Source organism: Herpailurus yagouaroundi, unplaced genomic scaffold (assembly GCF_014898765.1).
Source record: "Herpailurus yagouaroundi ecotype Mexico unplaced genomic scaffold, PumYag 160, whole genome shotgun sequence".
NCBI lineage: Eukaryota > Metazoa > Chordata > Mammalia > Carnivora > Felidae > Herpailurus > Herpailurus yagouaroundi.
In genome coordinates, this window is record NW_024412401.1 from 4,092,203 (window position 1) to 4,115,096 (window position 22,894).

The following is a 22,894-nucleotide window of genomic DNA, read 5'->3' on the forward strand; positions in this document are numbered from 1 at the left end:
GGATGCTTAACTAACTGAACTACTCAGGCGCCCCATCTTTTTTTTTTTTTTTTTTTTTAATTAATCTCTACACCCAACGTGGGGCTTAAACTCATGACCCATGATCTCTTGATCAGATGCTCCACCAACTGATCCAGCCAGGTGCCCCACCTCAATTTCTTAAGTGACAATGTATTATTGGGACAAATGATAAAGGTATTTGCATTTTTGAAAAAAAAGAGGATAAATGTGAAACCAATCAGCATAGTGCTTGACACATATATTTAATAAAAAATGTGTTGGAATTCAAATCTTTTATAATAATCTATATATCTTAAAACTTAAAAATTTTTTGAATTCCAGTATAGTTAACATACAGTGTTATATTAGTTTCAGGTTTACAAGATAGTGATTCAATAATTCTATATATAACTCAGTGCTCATTGTGGAAGTGTGCTCTTAATCACCCCCCACCTATTTCACCCATCCCTCCACCCACCTCCTGTCTGGTAACCATCAGTTTGTTCTCTATGGTTTAGAGTCTTCTTTCTGGTTTGTTTCTTTTTTTTCTTTGCTCATTTATTTTGTTTCTTAAATTCTACGTATGAATGAAATCATACACTATTTGTCTTTCTCTGACTTCTTTCGCTTAGCATTATACTTTCTAGACCCATCCATGTTTTTGCAAATGGCAAGATTTCATTCTTTCTTTTTCTGGATGAGTAATATTCCATTGTATATATACCACACCATCTTTATCCATTCTATGAACAGCTGGGATGCTTCCATAATTTGGCTATTGTAAATAGTGCTGCAATAAACATATATCTTTTCGAGTTTGCATTTTTGTATGCTTTGGATAAATACCAGTAGTCTAATTACTGGTAATATGGTAGTTCTATTTTTAGTTTTTTGAGTAAGCTCCATACTGTTTTCCCCAGTGGCTACACCAGTTTGCATTTCTACACACAGGGCATGAGGTTCCCTTTTTCTCCACATCTTTGCCAACACTTGTTGTTTCTTGTGTTTTTGATTTTAGTCATTCTGACAGGTGTGATTTAGATTCACATTTCCCTGATGATTAGTAATGTTGAGCATCTTTTCATGTGTCTGTTGGCCATCTGTATGTCTTTGGAGAAATGTCTGTTCAAATCTTTTGCTCATTTTTTTAGTTGGATTATTTTTTTGGTGTTGAGTTGTATACGTTCTTTATATATTTTGGATACTAACCCTTTCTTGAATGTGCCGTTTGCAAATATTTTCTCCCATTCTGTAGGTTTGTCTTTTAGTTGATTATTTCCTTTGCTGTGCAGAAGTTTTTTATTTTGATGTAATCCCAATAGTTTATTTTTTTGTTTGTTTCCCTTGCTTCAGGAAACGTATCTAGAAAAATGTTGCTACAGCTGATGTCAGAGAAACTACTGTCTGGGATTTCGTCTAGAATTGTTGTGGTTTTAGGTCTCACATTTAGGTCCTTAATCCCTTTTGAGTTTATTTTTGTGTATGGCATAAGAACATGGTCCAATTTCATTCTTTTGCATGCAGCTGTCCAGTTTTCCTGGGACTATTTGTTGAAGAGACTTTTTCCCATTGCGTAGTCCTACATCATTTGTTGAAGATTAATTGACCATATAATCATTCTTAAAACTTTTAGGGGTGCCTGGGTGGCTCAGTCAATTAAGCAACTGGCTCTCGATCTTGCCTCAGGTCATGATCTCACAGTTCATGGGATCGAGCTCTGCATCAGGCTATGTGCTGACAGTGTGGAGTCTGCTTGGAATTCTCTCTCTCTCTCTCTCTCTCTCTGCCCCTCCCCACTCAAAATAACTTAAAAAATTAAAAAAATGTAGTTTAAAAATTTTTAAAAACTTTTACTATAAGTCCTTGCCTATGTCTTACTACATTTATTCCCTCAATGTTTTGTGTTTTCCATTGCTATGTGAATGAAAGGGAGGATTTATTGTTTAAAAGGAGAAAGCAAGGCTGGAAAGGCAGGAAGGGACAAGACTAGGGGCCCTTGATTGATGAGGGAGGGGGAAGAGTTAAGTTTGGGTTTTATGCAGTAAGGACTGAGGAGCCATTAAAAGAATTGATTGATAGGGTAACATAATCTGAGTTACAATGTGATAATTATATATGTAACTCTTATTTTCCACCAATGAACTTTTGTTCAAAACAAGTCCTCCCAATTTTCTCCTTTCCTCTATAAAAGGATGTTTTCTTCCTTTTGTTCTCTGGACTTGCCTATGGTTCACCATAGTTGGTATGTTCCAAGTTGCAATTCTTCTGCTATTTCTGAATAAACTCATTTGCTGCTTGATAACCTCTGTTGTTTAATTTTTAAGGTTGACAATGCTTTAGAAGGGCCATTTCTGTTGTAGCACACAGAATGGGGACTGAAGGAAGAAAGGACCAGAGCCACTGAGAGAAACAATTATGGCGAGGTCTTGTAGTTCTGAGAATTGATACCAAAGCAGCATAATAATCAAGCACCTGGTGTTTGAACCTTCTGAGGGAGGTTATTGAAGGGTCAAAAGGATGCGGTTCATCTGGTGCTTAAAAAACCCTGGGGCTCACATGCATAAAATCAGCTCATAACACTCCCCTAGTGTCAGAAAGGTACACATGTGCCCTTAGGCCTGCTTTTGATTTTTTTTTTTAAGTTTTTGATCTTCTCTCATATTTACCAGCTTAAAAATGCCCTAGGTGTTGAGTTGTCAACTTATAAAAATGTTGAGAATTTGCACAGAAAGGTGGGGAGAGTGACTTACATTAGGGCCACAGCACAGGTTCTGATCACAAGCGTCTGAATATGAAGCAGTAAAGAAACGCACACATGAAGATGTTTAGTCGTAGGTATAGAAACAAGACAGGAGAGTTAAAGGAAGTAGGATTTAGTGATTCTTAGGTGTAGGAATTGGGAGCTTGAAAAAGAAGAAAGATTCTTTGAGTTTTTTTCTTTTTGTTTTTTAAGTTTATTTATTTATTTTGAGAGAGCAGGCAAGAGAGAGGGAGAGAGAGAATACCAAGCAAGCTCAGCACTGTTAGTGTGGAGCTTGATGGGGCACTCAATCCCATGAACCGTGAGATCATGATCTGAGCTGAAATCAAGAGTTGGACGCTTAACTGACTGAGCCACCTCAGTGCCCCCTGAGTTTTTTTCATTGGGGTGTCTAAGAGATAAGTTAAAAAATTTTTTTTTAAACATTTATTTAGTTTTGAGAGAGAGAGAGAAAGAGACAGAATGTAAGCAAGGGAGGGACAGAGAGAGACGGAGACACAGAATCTGAAGCAGGCCCCAGGCTCTGAGTTGTCAGCTCAGCGCCTGATGTGGGGCTTGAACTCAGGGTGAGATCATGACCTGAGCCCAAGTTGAACGCTCAATCAACTGAATCACCCAGGCATCCCAGAGATTAGTTTTATAAATAGGCAGAGGAGCGGTTTGGGGGGGGCGCTCCATGAGGAATTTAAGAAAGATCGTGTTTAGATATGTTGAATTCAATATTTCCAGATATTATTCAGATGAGAGTTAAAAATTCACAACCACAGGGGTGCCTGGGTGGCTCAGTCAGTTGAGCATCCAACTCTTCATTTTGGCTCAGGTCACAATGTCATGGTCATGAGATGGAGCCCTGAGTCAGGCTCCACTCTGAACATGGAGCCTGCTTAAGACTCTCGGTCTCTCTCGCCCTCTGCCCTTTCCCTGCTCATACTCTCATGTACTCTCTCTCTCTCTCTCTTTCTCTCAAAACAAAACGAAAGTACAACCACAGCTGAGTTTACGACATTATATGTCACGTGGACACAGGGATGGATGACATCACCGAGGACACTTATGTGGTGATATGTGAAAGTTGAGGGCAGAAACTAAGAAACTATCACATTGAGGGACAAGAAGGAGAGAACAGTTCTCTGAGCAGCAAGCAATAAAAAGGTCAGAGAGTCGGAGAAGCCAAGAGTCTTACCTATGCTGGAGAAAAATCGGAGGAGGATCAAAGTGTCAGTGAATTCAAGGGGTCTGGGATTTAGCAATGAGGTCATTATTGACTTTGGAAGCTGTTTTGGTGGGGTGCTGGGGATGAATTGAATATTACCTTGAAAGTAAAAAGAACGAGGTGATTATTGGGACTTTTAAGACTAAAAGGGTAGTGAATTTGAGAGCATCCTTATGTACAGCTTTTTGTAAGTAACCTTAGGCAAACAGAAACAGCAGAGAATTAACCTTATAACTATTAGAAAAACATAGGAAACGTCCAAATATTTTAAGTCAGTCTGATTGTGTAATTATTATAACTTTTCTGCTCAACACCTTTTGTTAGCTTCATTGCTTGATAAAGTAAGTATAGTAGTAGTCCTCCCTTGTCTGTGGGGGATATGTTCTAAGACCCCCAATGGATGCCTGAGACTGGAGATAGTACTGAATCCTAGATACTCTATGTTTTTTTTTTTTAATTTTATTTTTTTAAATTTACATCCAAATTAGCATATAGTGCAACAGTGATTTCAGGAGTATGTTTCTTCGTGCCCCTCACTCATGTAGCCCATTCCCCCTCCCACAACCTCTCTAGTAACCCTCAGTTTGTTCTCCATATTTGTGAGTCTCTTCTGTTTTGTCCCCCTCCCTGTTTTTATATTACTTTTGTTTCCCTTCCCTTATGTTCCTCTGTTTTGTCTCTTAAAGTCCTCATATGAGTGAAGCCATATGATTTTTGTCTTTCTCTGACTAATTTCACTTATCATAGTACCCTCCAGTTCCATCCATGTAATTGCAAATAGCAAGATTTCATTCTTTTTGATTGCTGAGTAATACTCCATTGTATATATATACCACCTCTTTTTTATCCATTCATCCATCGATGGACATTTGGGCTCTTTCCAGACTTTGGCTATTGTTGGTAGTACTGCTATGAACACGGGGAGGGGCATGTGTCCCTTCGAAACAGCACACCTGTATCCCTTGGATAATGCCTAGTAGTGCAATTGCTGGGTTGTAGGGTAGTCTATTTTTGGTTTTTTGAGGAACCTCCATACTGTTTTGCAGAGTGGCTGCACCAGCTTGCATTCTCAGATGTTTTTTCTTATGCATACACACCTATGACAAGGTTAAATTAAAAATTAGACATAGTAAGAGATTAGCAACAACAATAATAAAAGAAAAATTATAATAATACATTGTAATAAAAGTTATGTGAATATGGTCTCTGTCTCTCGGAAAAAATATTTATTGTACCCTACTCTTTTGATGATTAAAAAAAATGTGATGAGAGAAGCAAGGTGAATGATGCAGGCATTATGACATAGACTTAGGCTACTACTGATCTTCTGAATATGTGTGAAGGAGGATGATCTGCTTTCTGATCTTGTTTGACCTCAGGTAATGGAAGTCCTGGAAAGAGAAACCATGGATAAGGGGGACTAGTGTATGACCTAGAAGGTCCTTGTGATCTGGGGTTGGCTTACTTCTCCAGCCTGTTGTCTTACTCCGCCCTCTTCTCCCACTCTGAAGACTTCACACAGAACTTCTTCCAGTTTTCCAAATAAATACTCCTGCTGTTTCCTGTGCTGGTCTGTGTAGCTTCCATGTCTTCCAGTTCCTTCTGGAAGTTCCTTCCAGTTCCTTCAGCTTGATGAATCTATAACCATCTTCCCAGAGTAAGCTAACTGTACTCTTTAAAGCCTTTGGGGGTGCTCGTGGTTGTTTATTAACATTTGCCTGTTCTGATTCCCATTGTACTTATGTTAAATATCCTGTATTTCTTTTTTTTTTTTTTTTTTAATTTTTTTTTTTTCAACGTTTATTTATTTTTGGGACAGAGAGAGACAGAGCATGAACGGGTGAGGGGCAGAGAGAGAGGGAGACACAGAATCGGAAACAGGCTCCAGGCTCTGAGCCATCAGCCCAGAGCCCGACGCGGGGCTCGAACTCACGGACCGCGAGATCGTGACCTGGCTGAAGTCGGACGCTCAACCGACTGCGCCACCCAGGCGCCCCAAATATCCTGTATTTCTATCACCTAGCTCCAAGCTAGGTATATAGTCTGTATTCAATAAATACTGAATGAACAAATAAATAAAGATTGCAAGGCTTCATTCTCGGCTTGAAAAAGTGCAGTAATACCTTTGCCATTTATCCTTGCCATACAATATTCAATTTTGTGATTAAAATAACTTTTTTTAATGTTTTATTTTTTTTGTATTTTTGAGAGAGACACAGTGTGAGTGGCGGAGGGGCAGAGAGAGGGAGACACAGAATCCAAAGCAGGATCCAGGCTCTGAGCTGTCAGCACAGAGCTGGAGGTGGGGCTCGACCCCAAGAATTGGGAGATCAAGACCTGAGCTGAAGTCGCCCCTCGACCCACTGAGCCACGCAGGAGCCCCAATTTTGTTATTTTTTAAAAAAACATAAATAAGTCTTATAAATATTTGAAACTTGTGAAGCCAAACAAGCCCTAATCTCATTAGTCTGTTGTAATTTTCCACTGCATTTCTAAATGTTAGAGCGGGCTCGTTTTTCCTTTCCATAAACTCTTTCCTTTGAAGTAATTATCCTCTTTCTGGCGAAATTAATAGGAAGGGGGACGGGCTTCCTTTTTTAATGTAAGTGAAAACTCAAACCAATTAAGTTTCAGTGTTACAGGAATCAAGGATGTTTTAATCTCAATTTATATTTGCATTTATGACCGTTGGCTTTCCCCAAGGAGACACGGAAAAGCCGGCCCCTACACCTGGTTTCAGGTTGATTACAATTAACATGGCACAATTTTAGCATTAAAGGTTCATTTTCTATCAAACGCCTTGTGCGGAGGAGGTGGAGGTGGTGAAGACAAAATCCTCAATCAAAATCCCCGCCAAATTGCATTGTTCTTTGGGGAACAGGTTTTCAAATGCCAAGGAACAAAAGAGGGTTTGGTTTTCCAATCTTCCTGGGGCGGCAGCAGATTGTGAAGCAGCGACCGGAAGAAACCAAAGTATAAATTATCAACTGGAGGAAGGCGCGTGTGTGTGCGCGTGCACTAACTAGGGGGCTTGGAGGAAGACTGGAAAGAGATGGGAACACATGTTAAGGCTCTAAGGACTTTTTTTGCAAGGTACCTCGTTACGTAATATTTATAATGAAAGGCGCTGCAACAGTATCGGCGCGCTGACCCGTATTTTCCCGGCCCTGTTTACCACCCCAAGCTGGGCTACAATGGGGATGGGGGGAGGGAACAAGAAGCGTCTGGCAGGCAGAGAGCAGGCTAAATAGCGGGAAACCAGCCACTTGCGCAGAAGCGGAGTCCCGAGAATTTCCGCCAGGCTTTGGCACCAATCCACAGACCCCGAAGGGCTCCACTGGCCTTAGGATCCGCAGTTTAATGCACAATCGGGGATCCAGCCTAAGATTTTTTTTTTTTTTTTTAAGTAAACGCGGAAAGGGTTTAAGGCTTAGAAAAATGCATTGTCTGTCGGCTCTGGGATTCTGAGACTGGGATTCTGAGGTCCTGGGGACCTCACGCTGAGAACAGCACATTGGAGCGTGGGCCAGGCCGTTCTCGTGGCGGGAGGGACGGGCGCGGAGCGGGAATGCGCGCGGGCACGGGCGCGCCGCTTCTCAGCAACGGCGCATGCGCCTGCTCGCCTTCCAGCGCGGCCGCGCAGCTTCGCGGGCTTAGCTCTTCCAACCCGAGCTCGGCTTTCTCCGAGTGCGTATCCTGGAGCTTCGGGCCCCGGGAGGCGGGAGGGGAGAGGTCGGCTGGGGCGGGGCCGGGAGGCCTGCGAAAGTCTGCGGAGGTCTGCGAGGGAAGCCCAGTCTCCGGAAGTGGCCGTTGTAAACACCGTCTCCCTAGGGCTTGTCCACTCCTGTCCCCCTTCTCTATTCTTTCCCCCTCCCGGGTCCTAGAGTCCGTCGGGTTCCGACAGTTTTTGCTCTGACCCCCGCGATCGGCCTAGACCTCTTTCTACCATTGAGATTTGGAGCTGCCCCTGGGGTCTTGGGTGTCTTGTCTGGACCACGGGAGCCCCCTGAGGTAACCACAGGGTGTGGGGGCTTCGAGGCGAACGACTTGGTCGGGGAGGTGTTGAGAGGAACGGTATGGGTGGCTGCAGTGAGAGTTATGGGGAACCCCGAGTTAGTTTGTGGTTGTCCTGGGACTGTTGCTGTCGTTTGTGGGGACACGCCTCCAGCTCCCTGGGCTGGGCCTCTCCGCATATTTGGGGGAAAGATCCCCTTGGAGAATCTTAATCTGAGACCGCTGCAGAGGTATCCAGAGGACTGAATAGGGACCCAGAGGGCATGCCCTTGCTTCTAAGGTTTACAACTCCTGACTACCGAGCTATTCCCCTCCGATAATCCGTAAGATCTTGGAGGACAAGGACCACGTCTTTTTCATCCTTAAAAAAAAAAAAAATGCCAGCCACACATTAGACACTGTATAAATGTTTGATAAATGAAAGAATGAATTGTGTTAGGCTGTTATCTGTAGCTTCCACTGCTTACTTTCAGGACTCTAACAGATGTAGAAAATTTGGCTGTTTTTCCAGGGCTGTACATTTTCTACAGAAGTAGAGCCTCCTTTTGACTGTTCTTTATTTCATCGTGATAATTATCCTAGGCAAATAAATATTTTTTCATTTTAAGTAGATCTCTCATGATTCTGCGTAAGTTTACTCACCAATTTCAGTTGGTGTTCACCTCTTTCGAATACAAAACACATCGATGTTTTGTATAGTTCACATAATTTTGGAGAGAAGATCCTCCCATTTGTCACCTCCCATTTTGTCACCTGTTTTATTGAAGAGTTAGTGCCTAACAACAACAAAACGATGGTAGAGCAGAAATTACAGTGGTTTCTCATGAAATGAAGAAGAAACAAAGGCAGTGCAACCTGCTAAGAGGAAAGAAGGGAGTAGTTTTAATCTGGAGCTTTGTGTATTAGTCCTGGTGTAGTTTTATTAGCCTAGTAACCTAAGGCCAGTCGCCTAAGCTTACTAGACATTAGATTCCTTATCTGTGAGATTAGGATAGACTTGGTCTTTAAAGTCCTATTTAATTCTAAAATTCTTTGATTGTCTCAGCCCCCTTGTCATGGTTTGTTTTGATGAAAGAACCATACATCCTTTTATTTATTTATTTATTTATTTATTTATTTATTTATTTATTTAACGTTTATTTATTTTTGAGACAGAGAGAGACAGAGCATGAACAGGGGAGGGGCAGAGAGAGAGGGAGACACAGAATCCGAAACGGGCTCCAGGCTCTGAGCTGTCAGCACAGAGCCCGACGTGGGGCTCGAACTCACGGACTGTGAGATCATGACCTGAGCCGAAGTCGGACGCTTAACCGACTGAGCCACCCAGGTGCCCCCAGACATCCTTTTAAAGGTGAAATATAGAAATCTGCAGATAGAATTCCCCAACACAGATGTTATTGAAGTCAGCATTGTGTTATGAAAAAGGGTGGGCTTAGGAGTCAGCCAGAGGTGAATTTGAATTCTAATCCTCCCATTGAATATCTTTATGCAAGTTACTCAGCCTATCCAAGCCTTAGTGCTCCTTATCTGTGAAATGGGCATAATCATCTCATAGACTGTCGGGAGGATTCAGTGACATCAGGGTATGGTTAGTGCAGTAACTGGCACATAGTAAGTGCTCAGTAATAGTGGCTTTTATCTTTTCATTCCCCCCTCCTCCCTTTTCCCCCTGGATCTGTACAGACACACTAAGAGATGAATACATTCTGGATGATCCACTGAAGGACTCGACTGTGAGGTAGGAAAACTTTGTACCAGCAGTGGCTCTGAAATCTAAAGTAGAATTGTGTTTCTGGCTGGTATTTACTCTTAGGATGTCTAGATCATTGATCCCTTGGTCTCAATTGCCCCATTACCTATTTCTAAATAACTTGTTATTGAAGAAGGATATACATAATATCCCTCATCTATTTTAGTAGGAATGGTGAGAATAGTCCAACTCTACTACCAACAGAAGATTAATCTATTAATACATTAACATAAAAAGCTGAATTAAACTTTGCCTTTATCGATCACTGCTACAGGATAGCCTGGTTTGGGCCCAAGCCTGTGGTAGTGCATTTGGATTGAAAATCCACTGGAGATCTGAGTCCTCCTTCATTAGGAAGCCTCTGACTTGTAGTTAGTTTGGATGGGGTAGGGGTGCAGGGAAGAATGAGATGTGTTTGAAAAATCTGCAGTAGAGAGTAGAAGTGCTTCCCTGACAAGCAACGCCTCACATGTTCTCTGGCTGGGCATGAACCATGTCTTGAAGGCCAGTGGCAAGGCACACAGCAGACCTATGGAGTCAGCCAATATGGGCTTGAATCCAGACTCTGTCGTGTACTAGAGATTTGACTTTGGACAAGTGATTGAATATTTTTAAGTCCTAGTTTCCTTAGGACGTTAACAATATCTCCCCCTTGGGTTTGGTATAGACAGAAATCAGATAATCTATAGAAAGTTTTTAGCACTCTGTCTGGAGAGGGGATCTTTGTTACAGTTGTTGTGATGATAGTAGGAGTGGCTTTGAGGTATCATAATTTGTTTATAGATAATGGCGTATTGAGTGTTTTCAAAAGGAAAGCATTATTTACAGAGTTAGATACATATTGGAGGAAGGCTGATGTTGATTGCATGTCATAAGAAATTTGTAATTACTCGTACAGATTAGCTAAAGTGTTTATTTTAATTTGTGGCATCTCATAGAAAGTTTCAAGTAAAGCTTGGAACGCATTATGTGAGGAACCTGTAATTCTTTGACCGAACTCCCTATTTCATTGACATTTTCATTACTGTACCTAGCTACTTGCCTCATCATTCGTTATCTTCTTTTCCTTTTTTTTTTTAAAGTTTATTTATTTTGAGGAGAGAGCATGCACGTGTGCAGGGGAGAGGCAGAGAGAGAGGGAGAGAGAGAGAATCCCAAGCAGGTCCCACACTGTCAGCACAAAGCCCAATGTAGGGCTCGATCGCACGAACCATGAGATCAGGACCTGAGCCAAAATCAAGAGTCAGACACTCAACCAACTGAGCCACCCAGGCACCCCTAATTATCGTTATTACTTTTAAAGTTTATTTTTATTTTTGAGGTGGGGGAGGGGCAGAGAGAGGGAGACACAGAATCCTAAGTAGGCTCCAGGCTCTGAGCTTTCAATACAGAGCCCGATGTGGGGCTCAAACCACAAACCGTGAGACCATGACCTGAGCCAAAGTCGGATGCTTAACCGACTGAGCTACCCAGACGCCCCTAAAGGAGACTTTAGATAGGATTTTTTTCTTTTGATGATGAATTTAAAAAATTGGGGTATAACTTACATCTCAAAATTCACTGTTTTAAAGTGTACAATTCATTGGTTTTTAGCATATTCACCATGTTCTACAACAATCACCACTATCTAATTCCAGAACACTTCCATCAGTCCCAAAAAGAAACCCAGAACACTCCCCAGAAGAAACCTCATACGTATTAACATTCAGACCCAATTCCCCTTCTCCCTGTCCTCTGGCAACTACAAATCTACTTTTTGTTTCTATGTATTTGCCCATTCCATACATTTTATATGCATGGAATCACAATATGTGGCCTTTTGTGTCTGGTTTCTCTCACTTAGCATACTGTTTTCAAGGTTTACCCATGTCGTGACACATATCATTACTTACTTAATTTTTTTTAAAGACTCTATTTGTGAGTAGTCTCTACACCCAACATTGGGCTTGAACTCAGTGGGTTCAAGAGTCGCATGTCCTACCAACCGAGCCAGCCAGGTGCCCCTACTTAATTCCTTTTAATTTAGCTTTCTTGGAACAACTTTATTAAATTTGGTAAACTACCTCTTCCCATACCTCTCTGCCCAAGATAAAATCAAAACACAACACAACAGACATTATTAAAGCCCTATCCTTTTCCTGTGAGTTAGGGGTTCTGTTTGTGCATTTTGTGACACATATGTATACCTGTGTGTGTGTGTGTGTGTGTGTGTGTATGTGTTTCATCTTTTTCACAAAAATAGAAACATTTTATATATCTGATTTTTAGCCTTGGACATTACTGTTAAGTATAGAAGATTTTGTTCTTTCTCTTGTGAGGACAGTTTCTCTGAAGTCTGACCTTTGGGGGCACGGTGGTAAGGTGAAAAGATTTGGGGACTCAGTATCAGAAGAGCTTGATTGAGTCCTTAGTATCCACCATTTAGTTGGTCACTGGCCTTACGCAAGTCGTTTAGCCTTTTTGAATCAGATGAGCTTCCTCAGTTGAAGTGAGGATATAAACCTCAGGTAAGATAATCTTTGCATTGCAGTGTCATAGGGGCCAGGGTTCTGTGTATGAAGCACAGGTACAGGGTTTGGCACTGTATTAGGTGATCAGTAAACTGACAGTGGTATTTGTTTGTCTGCCACTCTTTCCAAACTTAGTCTTTAGGGTCCATGGGGAAATAGAATTCTTCCCTCCATGTTGGTAAAAATTCCATCTTTGTCTTGGGTCACACTATTGTAGTATCAGCTAAATCACTGATTGTTTTTAAATATCCTTAGGTGTTTGTCTGTAGGAATCATTACTAGGTTCTCAGCATCGAGGTTCTGTCTCCATCTTGATTGGCAAAGCAAAGCAATGGCCTAGACCAAACTGCAGGAGGAAACAGGGCCAGGAAATCTCAGAAACAAGCCACCATAACTTTTAACGCACAAAAACAACACAAAACGGCATTCCATGAAGTCAGAAAAGCTTGCCTGAAGTTTGTCCCATTCTCAAAGTTTGTGTTCAGTAAAAGAGGGTAATAGAGAGTAGGGTTTGTGCTCAGTAACAGAAATGTACAGTGACTGAGAACTGTATATATGCTGGATGTATTATTTCTATCTCAAATATATGAGATTGATGTAATTATTCCCTTCTTAAGGTTGAGGAAACAGGCTCACACGGTAAGCCACTTGCCCACGGCAACACTCATAAAGATACTTAAAGGCATCCTAAGTCACATCTCTCCAAGTCCAAAGCTATGGTCTTTCTGGGATGTTGCACTTCTTCTAGGGATACCAAGGGACACTTCTGGGATCTTGATTATTTGTATCTGTTTGGGCTTAATTATTGTTATCTCTGTTTAAAATATTTCTCCAGAGATTCCTTCATACTATAAATATAGTAAAGCAACTTACTTTAAATAGTGGGCTTTGTATAATTTGGATTATCTCTCATAGAAGGGGGTTCCAGAGAGGTCAGTGTAAGTGACAACTACTCTCTTTATTCTTCCTTGGTCCCTTAAGAGAAGGACTTTAAAAATTACCATGAGATCATTTGTTGGGAGTACTTTGGTCTCTTTGATTGTAGCATTGCATTAAAAGTATCTCACTTATGCCCAGCGCCTGGGAGGCTCAGTCGGTTAAGCATCTGACTTCAGTTCAGTTCATGATCTCATGACTCCTGAGTTCGAGCCCTGAATCAGGCTCTGCATTGACAGTGTGGAGCCTGTCTGGAATTCTCTCCTTGTCCCTCTGCCCCCCAACTTGTGCGCACGCTCTCTCTCAAAGTAAATAAATAAGCTTAAAAAAATCTCATTTATGAAAAAGGCTTTAGGGACTTAAAAACGTCCCTGGACTTCACTTTCTTTCAAACTGAATTCTGTTCCCTAGAAATAGGTTCTACATTCCTTTTCTAGTTCAAGAGTAATTGGTCACTATTTAAAAAAATTTTTTTTAATGTTTATTTTTGAGGGGGAGAGAGAGAGAGACACACACACACAGAGGGGTAGGGGTAGAGAGAGGAAGACAGAATCCACAGCAGGCTGCAGGCTCTGAGCTGTTAGCACAGAGCCCTACTCGGGGCTCAAACTCATGAACTGTGAGATCATGACCTGAGCTGAAGTTGGATGCTTAACTGACTGAGCCACCCAGGCGTCCCATTGGTCACTATTTTATTGAGATAATTTTTCCTTTTATTAGAGAAATTAAAATAATATAATAGAAACTTGTTGTTACAAGAAGGAATTTTTTTTAACATTTTGCCATTTTTGCTTCTAATCTATCTTAAGTCAAACGTAATAGCTTTTAAAAATATGAGTATTTAAATGTGTGTTAATGGAATAATTTTAAAAATACAAGTAAGTTGAAGAAAAACACGAAAATCACCCGTAGTCTCAAGACTCACATATATAACCACTGTTATATTGTTTACTATGTTAACAGACTTCAGCCCATCTAACCTGTAAGCCACAGACATCTCAGACGGTTTTAATCATCAATAACGAAGTATATCATTGAGAAACAGTGGGCTATTTTGAAAGTTGGAAGACTTACCATGAGTTTAAACACTTTGAGTGATGCCCCTGTTGATACCCAAAGGTAAGCCTCCAGTCTCTTCCTTTTGTTGAGGAGAGCTTTTGGGTCGTAAGCAGCAGGGAGAAGTGGTTGGGGCTGCTGACTGTAGGGATTCTCGCAGTGTGCTAGAATGGACCGTCGCAGGGGGGGCGAGGCTTTGTGCGCCTGGAGGAGCAGGCAAGATGCTTCATAGGCACCAGAACAGTCTGTTTTCCTTGGTTAACTCATCCGTGAGAGTCAGAGTGTGTGTGCTTTCTCCTGTCCTTAGAGAATTGCTTATTCGTTTCTACTTCTCTAAATCTTTTGTCCTCATATTTCTGCGGCTTCACATTTCTCTGTGGTCCTTCCTTTGGTCAGCCCCAGTCTCGGTGGCTCTGGTTCTTCCTTCTTGCCCCGGTGGTAGTTCACGACTTCTGGTCAGGCATTCCTTTGGTTTTAGCTCCCATCCCAACTGCTTTTACTTGCAGTTTGTATTCCAAGAATTGCTGTTGCTTGTCTCTTTTGCACCCGGATATCAGCCTTTGGGGGGGGGGTGCCTACTTTTGGTTGATTCACCTCTAATGTGAAAAATATAAAACTCTAAGTCTGTCGTGTAAAACTGAGTCACTTTGGGGAGTGCAACCCAAAGGGTGGTTTACAAAGGAACAAGTACAGAAATTGAAAGTGTTTAGAAACTTTTATAATCACGTAACAGAGTGATTTTCTGTTCGTGGAATCTGGTAATAAAACACTTGGGGTTGTATTTTATCTGTTTTTAAAATTTCGTATTTAGTTACTCATTTTATATATATTTTAGGAGCACCTTGGTGGCTCAGTCCGTTGAGACTCTGACTCCTGATTTCAGCTCAGGTCATGATCCCTGGGTCGCAGGATTGAGCCCTGCATTGCGCTCCATGCTGAGTGTGGAACCTGCTTCAGATCCTCACTCTCTCTCTCCCTCTGCCCCTCTCCCCTGCTCATGCTCTCTTTCTTACTCTCTCTAAAAAATTAAAACATATTTTACATTTTACAGGAGCATCATGTATGGGGTTGAGGGGAATAGTGCTGGCGCATGTTTAGTTTGAGAAGAACTGATCTAGACTGCCTTTTCAGCCAGGATGTGTGGGTGGGGCAAAGACCATGACTAACATGTACTTCAACTATAAATAGGATTTGCTATAGAAACATTTTCCACCTATCTTTAGAAGCTACCTTAAGTCCTTTCTGGAGAAAGGTAGGGAATAAAATATAAACTTTTTATTTTGCTGAAAGCCTTTTCACTTTTGGAGGGAACATTTTACCACATAAATATTTATCTGCCATGATTTTTAATGACTAAATCATTCTTTAGAGTTCTAGAATCTGGCTAAATGAAGTTAAACTTTGCTATATACCACTAATTTACTTTTTATTTCTATAGATTTTCCTTTTCTGAACAATTCATATAAATGGAATCACACAATATGTGGTCTTTTGTGTCTGGCTTCTTTCGCTAGGCATGTTCTTCAGGTTTATCTTATTGTTAACAGGAATCAGTATTTCGTTTCTTTTTTATTGCTGAATACTATTCTGTTGTATGGATATAGCACATTTTGGTTACCCACTCACCAGCTGATGGACATGCAGGTTGTTTCCACTTTTTGGTTATTATGAAAAATACTGTTGTGAACATTTGTGTACAAGTCTTTGGGTGGAGGTGATTTCTCTTGTGTAGATTCTTAGGACCAGCATCACTTCATTGTACAGTAAGTTTATGTTAAATTTTTTTTTTAAGTTTGTTTACTTGAGAGAGTAAGAGTAGAGGAAGGGGCAGAGAGGGAGGGAGAGAGAGAATCCCAAGCAAGCTCATCGTTGCCAGCACAGAGCCCGATGTGGGGCTTGAATTCACAAAACTGTGAGATCGTGACCTGAGCCGAAACCAAGAGTCCGGCAGACCTTTAACCGATTGAGCCACCCAGGCGTCCCTATGTTAATTTTTTTAAGAAACTGCTAGGGGTGCCTGGGTGGCTCAGTCAGTTAAGCGTCCAACTTTGGCTCAGGTCATGATCTTGCAGTTTGTGAGTTCGAGCCCTGCGTCAGGCTCTGTGCAGACAGTGTGGAGCTTGGAGCCTGCTTTGAGTTCTGTGTCTCCCTCTCTCTCTCTCTGCCCCTCCCCTGCTCAAGCTCTGTCTCTCTCTCTCAAAAATCAATAAATGTAAAAAAAACATAAAAGAAACTGCTAGATTGTATTCTAAAATAGCTGAACCATTTTACATTTCTACCAGCAGTATATGAGGGTTTTAGTTTCTCCACATTCTTGCCAATACTTATTTTCTGATCTTTTTAAAAAATTTATTTTAATTCCAGTGTGGTTAATTAACTTGATGTGCTATATTAGTTTCAGTTGTACAATATAAGTGATTGAATTTTTTTGATTGACTTTTTGATTATAGCCATTACAGTGAATGTGAAGTGACATGTTATGATTTTAATTTATATTTTCCTAATGAGTAATATGTTGAGCATCTTTGTATGTGCTTTTTTTTTTTTTGCCATTTATAGATCTTCATTGGTGAAAAGCCTATTCAGATCTTTTGCTTATTTTTATTTATTTTTTATTTTTTTACTTTATTATTATTTTTTTTTAACAATTATTTTTGAGACAGAGAGAGACAGAGCATGAACAGGGGAGGGGCAGAGAAAGAGGGAGACACAGAATCTGAAACGGGCTCCAGGCTCTGAGCTGTCAGCACAGAGCCCGACGCGGGGCTCAAGCTCACGGACCGTGAGATCATGACCTGAGCCGAAGTCGGATTCCCAACTGACTTAGCCACCCAGGCACCCCTTTTGCTCATTTTTAAATTGGTTGTCTTTTTGTTACTGAGCTTTAGGAGTTTTTTATATATTCTGGATACAAGTATTTTATCAAATATATAATTTACACATATTTTCTCCCATTTGTTGCCTTGGCTTCATTTTCTTTCTTTCTTTCTTTCTTTCTTTCTTTCTTTCTTTCTTTCTTTCTTTCTTTCTTTCTTTCTCTTCCTTCCTTCCTTCCTTCCTTCCTTCCTTCCTTCTTTTCTTTCTTTCTTTCTTTCTTTCTTTCTTTCTTTCTTTCTTTTCTTTCTTTCTTTTCTTTCTTTCTTTTCTTTCTTTCTTTCTTTCTTTCTTTCTTTCTTTCTTTCTTTCTTTCTTTCTTTCTTTCCTTTTCTTTCTTTCCTTTTCTTTTCTTTTCTCTTTCTTTCGAGAACCCAAGTGTGTGTCTCCACATGCGGGCAGGGGAGGGGTAGAGAGAGAGAAAGAAATCCCAAGCAGACTCCTCACCCAGCATGCAGCCTGACCCCTGGGCTTGATCCCATGACTGACTGGCTTACTGACTGACTGTGAGATTCTGACCTGAGCCAAAATTAAGAATTGAACACTCAACCCCATTGACTTCATTTTCTTAATAATGTCTCTTTGAAGTGCAAATGTTTTAAATTTTTTTGAAGTCCAGTTCTTTTTTTTTTAAGTATGCTCCATGCCCAACATGGGGCTTAAACTCACAACCCTGAGATAGTGTCACATGCTGTACTAAATGAGCCAGCCAGGCACCCCTCCAATTCTTTTCCTTTATGGACTATGCTTTAGGTTTCATATCTGTGTATTTATGAAATCTTTGCCTAACTTAAGGTCATGAAAATATTTCTCCTATGTTTTCTCCTAAAAGTTATATAATTTCAGTTTTTACATTTAGGTCTGTGTTCCATTTTAAGTTATCTTTTATGTATGGTGTGAGGTAAGCGTCTAAATTAATCTTTTTGCATGTGTGGATAGCCAGTTGTTTCAGAACTATTTGTTGATAAGACTGTTTTTTCCCTATTGAATTGCCTTGACACGTGTATTTAAAATTAATGGGCCAAATATAAATTTGTTTCTAGTCTCAATTATGGTACATTGATCTATATGTCTTAATTTAATTCCATGCTATTTGTTTGATTACTGTAGCTTTGTAGTAAGTTTTGAAATTAGGAAGTAAATGCTCTACCATTTGTTCTTTTAAAGATTGTTGGGGCGCCTGGGTGGCGCAGTCGGTTAAGCGTCCGACTTCAGCCAGGTCACGATCTCGCGGTCCGTGAGTTCGAGCCCCGCGTCAGGCTCTGGGCTGATGGCTCAGAGCCTGGAGCCTGTTTCCGATTCTGTGTCTCCCTCTCTCTCTGCCTCTCCCCCGTTCATGCTCTGTCTCTCTCTGTCCCAAAAATAAATAAACGTTGAAAAAAAAAATTAAAAAAAAAAAAAGATTGTTTTAGTTATTCTGAGTCCTTTGCTTTTCCATGTAAATTTTAAGATGAGCTTGTCAATTTTTTACCAAAAAAGCCTTCTGGGATTATGATAGGGATTATGATGAATCTGTAGATCAATTTGGAGATGATTGCCACCTTAATGGTACTGACTCTTCCAGTGCATGAATGTGAATGTGCATGTCTTTCATTTATTTAAATCTTTAATTTCTTTAAACAATAATTTGTATTTTCACTATAGAAAGCTTACACTGCTTTTGTTAAATTTAATCCTAAATCTTTTTTTTATGCTATTATACATTGAGTTATTTTTTTAAATTTAATTTTTGAATTGTTCATTGTTAATATATGGAAATGTAATTGATTTTTGTGTATTGATCTTACATTCTGTGACATTGCTAAAATCTTTTTAATTCCAGTGTTTTTGTTTCTTAATGAATTTCTTAGGATATTCTTAAAGGATCATGTCCTTTGCAATTAAAGATGGTTTTACTTCTGGGGTGCCTGGCTGGCTCAATTAATAGAGCATGTAACTCTTGATTTCAGAGTTGTGAGTTCAAGCCCCACATAGGGGCATAGAGCTTACTTAAAAAAAAAAAAAAAAAAGACAGTTTTACTTCTTCCCTTCTAATATATATTCTGTTTGTTTGTTTGTTTGTTTTCTTTCTGCATGATTGTACTGCCTAGAACCTCCAATAGAAGTGGACATCTTTGTTTTGCTTCCAGTCTTAAGGGACGCTTTCAGTCTTTCACCAATAAGTATGCCAATTGTAGGTTTTTCATAGACGCTTTTTATCTGATTGAGTAAATTTTCTTATATCCCTAGGTTGTTGAGGTTTTTTTTTTTTTAATTTATTTTTTTAACATTTATTTATTTTTGAGAGAGAGAGAGAGAGACAGAGTGTGAGTGGGGGAGGGGCAGAGAGAGAGGGAGACACAGAATCTGAAGCAGGCTCCAGGCTCTGCGCTGTCAGCACAGAGCCTGATGCAGTACTTCAACTCATGAAACATGAGATCATGACCTGAGCCAAAGTCGGATGCTTAACCAGCTGAGCCACCCAGGCACCCCAAGTTTTTTTTTTTTTTTAATCACAAATAGGTATTTAATTTTGTCAAATGCTTTTTCTGTATCTATTAAGATGATTGTGTAATTTTTGTCTTTTATTTTAGTAAAATGGTATATCATGTCAATTGATTTTCAGACATTAAATCAACTTTCTATTTTTGGGATAAATCCCACTTGGTCATGCTGTGTAGTCATTTTAAGATGTTGTTGGATTTGGGGGGCGCCTGAGTGGTTCACTTGTTTGAGCATCCAACTTCAGCTCAGGTCATGATCTCACAGTTTGTGGGTTCACGCCCCGTGTCGGACTCTGTGCTGACAGCTTAGAGCCTGGAGGCTGCTCCGGATTCTGTGTCTCCCTCTCTCTTTGCCCCAACCCCGCTCGCACTCTGTCTCTCTCTAAAAATAAATAAACAGAAAAATATTAAAAAAAAAAGATGTTATTGGATTTGGTTTGCTAATGTTTTGTTGAGGATTTTTTGCATCTCTATTCATGAGGGAAATTGGTCTGTAGTTTTCTTTCTTGTGATGTCTGACTTACTTTGATCTTAGGTAATGCTGGGTTAATAGAATGAGCTGGAAAGTGTTTCTACCTCCTCTAAAGTTAGGATTGGTATTATTTCCTCTTTAAATGTTTGGTAGAATTTACTAGGGAAACCATCTGGACTTGGGCCTTGTTTTTAGATTTTTTAAAATTATAAATTCAGTATCTTCAGCTGTTATGAGTCTATTCAGATTTTGTTTGTTTTGGGGTTAGTTTTGATAATTTCAGTCTTTCTAGGAATTTGTTCATTTGATCTACATTGTCTAACTTGGCATACAATTGTTTGTAGTATTTATTACAATCCTTCTAGGTTGGCATTCCCTCTTTCATTGTTTATTTTTATAATTTGAGTCTTTTCTCCTTTTTGTCAATCTAGCCAAAGATTTATCAAGTTTGTTAATCTTTTCAAAGTACCAAATTTTGGTTTCATTGGTTCTCTCTATTGGTTTTTTAGTTTTATTGAAAAAAATTAACTTTACATATATACATTATTTAAAGAATCTAATGTTCTACAAGACTTACTGCTATTAGGAAAAATGACAGTACTAATTTGCTTGATCACTGTCTTGATCCCTAGAAACAATCATTTTCAACTCTCCAAGATGATTTTTATTTAAAAAAATTATTGGGGCGCCTGGGTGGCGCAGTCGGTTGGGCGTCCGACTTCAGCCAGGTCACGATCTCGCGGTCTGTGAGTTCGAGCCCCGCGTCAGGCTCTGGGCTGATGGCTCAGAGCCTGGAGCCTGTTTCTGATTCTGTGTCTCCCTCTCTCTCTGCCCCTCCCCCATTCATGCTCTGTTTCTCTCTGTCCCCCCAAAAATAAATAAACGTTGAAAAAAAATTATTAAAAAATTTTTTTTAATGTGACCCTCAGAATTTTTTTTTTTTTTTAATTTTAGAGAGAGAGCAGGGGAGGGGCAGAGGAAGAAAGAGAGAGAATCTTTTTTTTTTTTTTAATGTTTATTTATTTTTGAGACAGAGACAGAGCATGAACAGGAGAGGGGTAGAGAGAAAGGGAGACGCAGAATCTGTAGCAGGCTCCAGGCCCCGAGCTGTCAGCACAGAGCCCGACGCGGGGCTCGAACCCACGAACCACGAGATCATGACCTGAGCCGAAGTCGGACACTTAACCGACTGAGCCACCCAGGCGCCCCAAGAGAGAGAATCTTAAGCAGGCTCCATGCTCAGTGCAGAGCCTGACTCAGGGCTTGATCCCACGACTCTGGGATCATGACCTGAGCCTAAATCAAGAGTTGGATGCTCAGCCAACTGAGCCACCCAGGTGCCCCTTAAAAAAATTATTTTTAATTTTATTTAAAATTCTGTACTTTCTGTGTTGAAGTATAGTTGACACACAATGTTACATTGATTTCAGTACAAGATAGTGATTCAACAAGTCTATATGTTATGCTATGCTCACTAAAAGTATAGCTGTAGCTACCATCTGTCACTATACTCTGGGCAGGGGCCAAGCTAATCTCTGTGTCATTCCAATTTTGGTGTATGTGCTGCCAAAGCGAGCACTGTCACCATACTCTGAGATGATTTTTAAAATCTGTATCTCTTAAAATTTTTTTGAAGTTTATTTATTTTGAGAAAGGGGGTGGGGATGAGTGGGGGAGGAGTAGAGAGAGGGGAATGAGAATCCCAAGTGGGGTCTGTGCTGACAGCAGAGCGCCCGATGTGGGGCTCAAACTCATGAACTGTGACATCATGACCTGAGGCGAGGTTGGACGCTTAACCGACTGAGCCACCCAAGTACCCCTGTATCTCTTAAAATTTTTTTATATTGGTATTAGATTTTTCAGGTTTAGCCATTATCTGTTGACTACAGAAGATCATAATTTCATTTTCATTCATGCTTGCCTCCTTTTTCTGTCCCCTTTATATTTATTAATATTGCAATCTTGGTTAGTTTTCAATGATTATGGTATAATTTTGGAAACTTTCTAGTTGAGCCTCTGAGTATTTAGTTTTTTCTCTCTTGTACATTGTTTTTCTGGGATTTGATAATTGTTTCATTGATTGTTTAGTTTGCTTAATTTCTATGAATTTATCATGACTTCAACCTCATATTCCAACCAAGTTATAAGATAGTTGAAATATTCTGGTTTATTTTTAATTTTAATGCCAGCATACTTCACATACAGTGTTATGTTAGTTTCACTTGTACAATATAGTGATTCAGCAATTCTGTACATTTCTTAGCGCTCATCCTGATAAGTATGTTCCTAAATCCCCTTCACCTGTTCCACCCATACCCCGGAAGTATTCTGTTGTGTTCTGTTTGCATCTTCTTCAAGAAATCACTCCTGGAAGCTGTGGCCAGTCCAGTACTCCAGCTGGGACAGATTGCCATTTAGTGCTGTGCTTTACTGACCAATTATTACCTGGTGCTCCTTTCTTTACCATCCTGGAAGTCCCTTTGCTGCCTTTTTTTTTTTTTTTTTTTTTTTTGGTCTTACCCTACTTTTGGGATCCCCTGTCTTTCTCAGTTTAAGTCCTTATTTTAGTGGAATCTTCCATCAGCCACTTCATAGGAGGTAAATGTTTTGGTGCTTGGTAGGTATGAACTAGAACTTTCTCATTCCCTTGTCTTTGAAAAGTAACTTGTTGGGCATAAAATTCTAAGTGGAAATTATTTTCCCTTGGAATTTTTTTTCAGGCATCCAGGAGATTTTTCTTTTACATTTACTTATTTGGCCTTTCTTTTCTTAGTTTGTGTTTTGATTTCCAAGAGTTCTTTTTTTTTTTTTGTTCTCTGATTATT

General features: G+C 40.1%; 1 protein-coding gene across 9 annotated transcripts in view; it reads left to right on the plus strand.

Annotated features, from left to right (window-relative positions):
- The first annotated feature begins 6,956 nt into the window (after positions 1-6,956).
- The window catches only part of CCDC171 (coiled-coil domain containing 171), a 309,506-nt gene continuing 293,568 nt past the window's right edge, over positions 6,957-22,894 (plus strand). For 5 of the 9 annotated variants that reach the window (XM_040481299.1, XM_040481305.1, XM_040481307.1 and 2 more), the window contains exons 1-3: positions 7,698-7,985; positions 9,672-9,726; positions 14,148-14,303. In XM_040481299.1, the coding sequence (XP_040337233.1) occupies positions 14,260-14,303 (44 nt within the window). In that variant the 5' untranslated portion in view covers positions 7,698-7,985; positions 9,672-9,726; positions 14,148-14,259. Of the gene's footprint in view, positions 7,068-7,553; positions 7,662-7,697; positions 7,986-9,671; positions 9,727-14,147; positions 14,304-22,894 lie in introns of those variants that run through there. The other 4 variants (XM_040481300.1, XM_040481303.1, XM_040481302.1 and 1 more) reach the window with 4 other exon arrangements.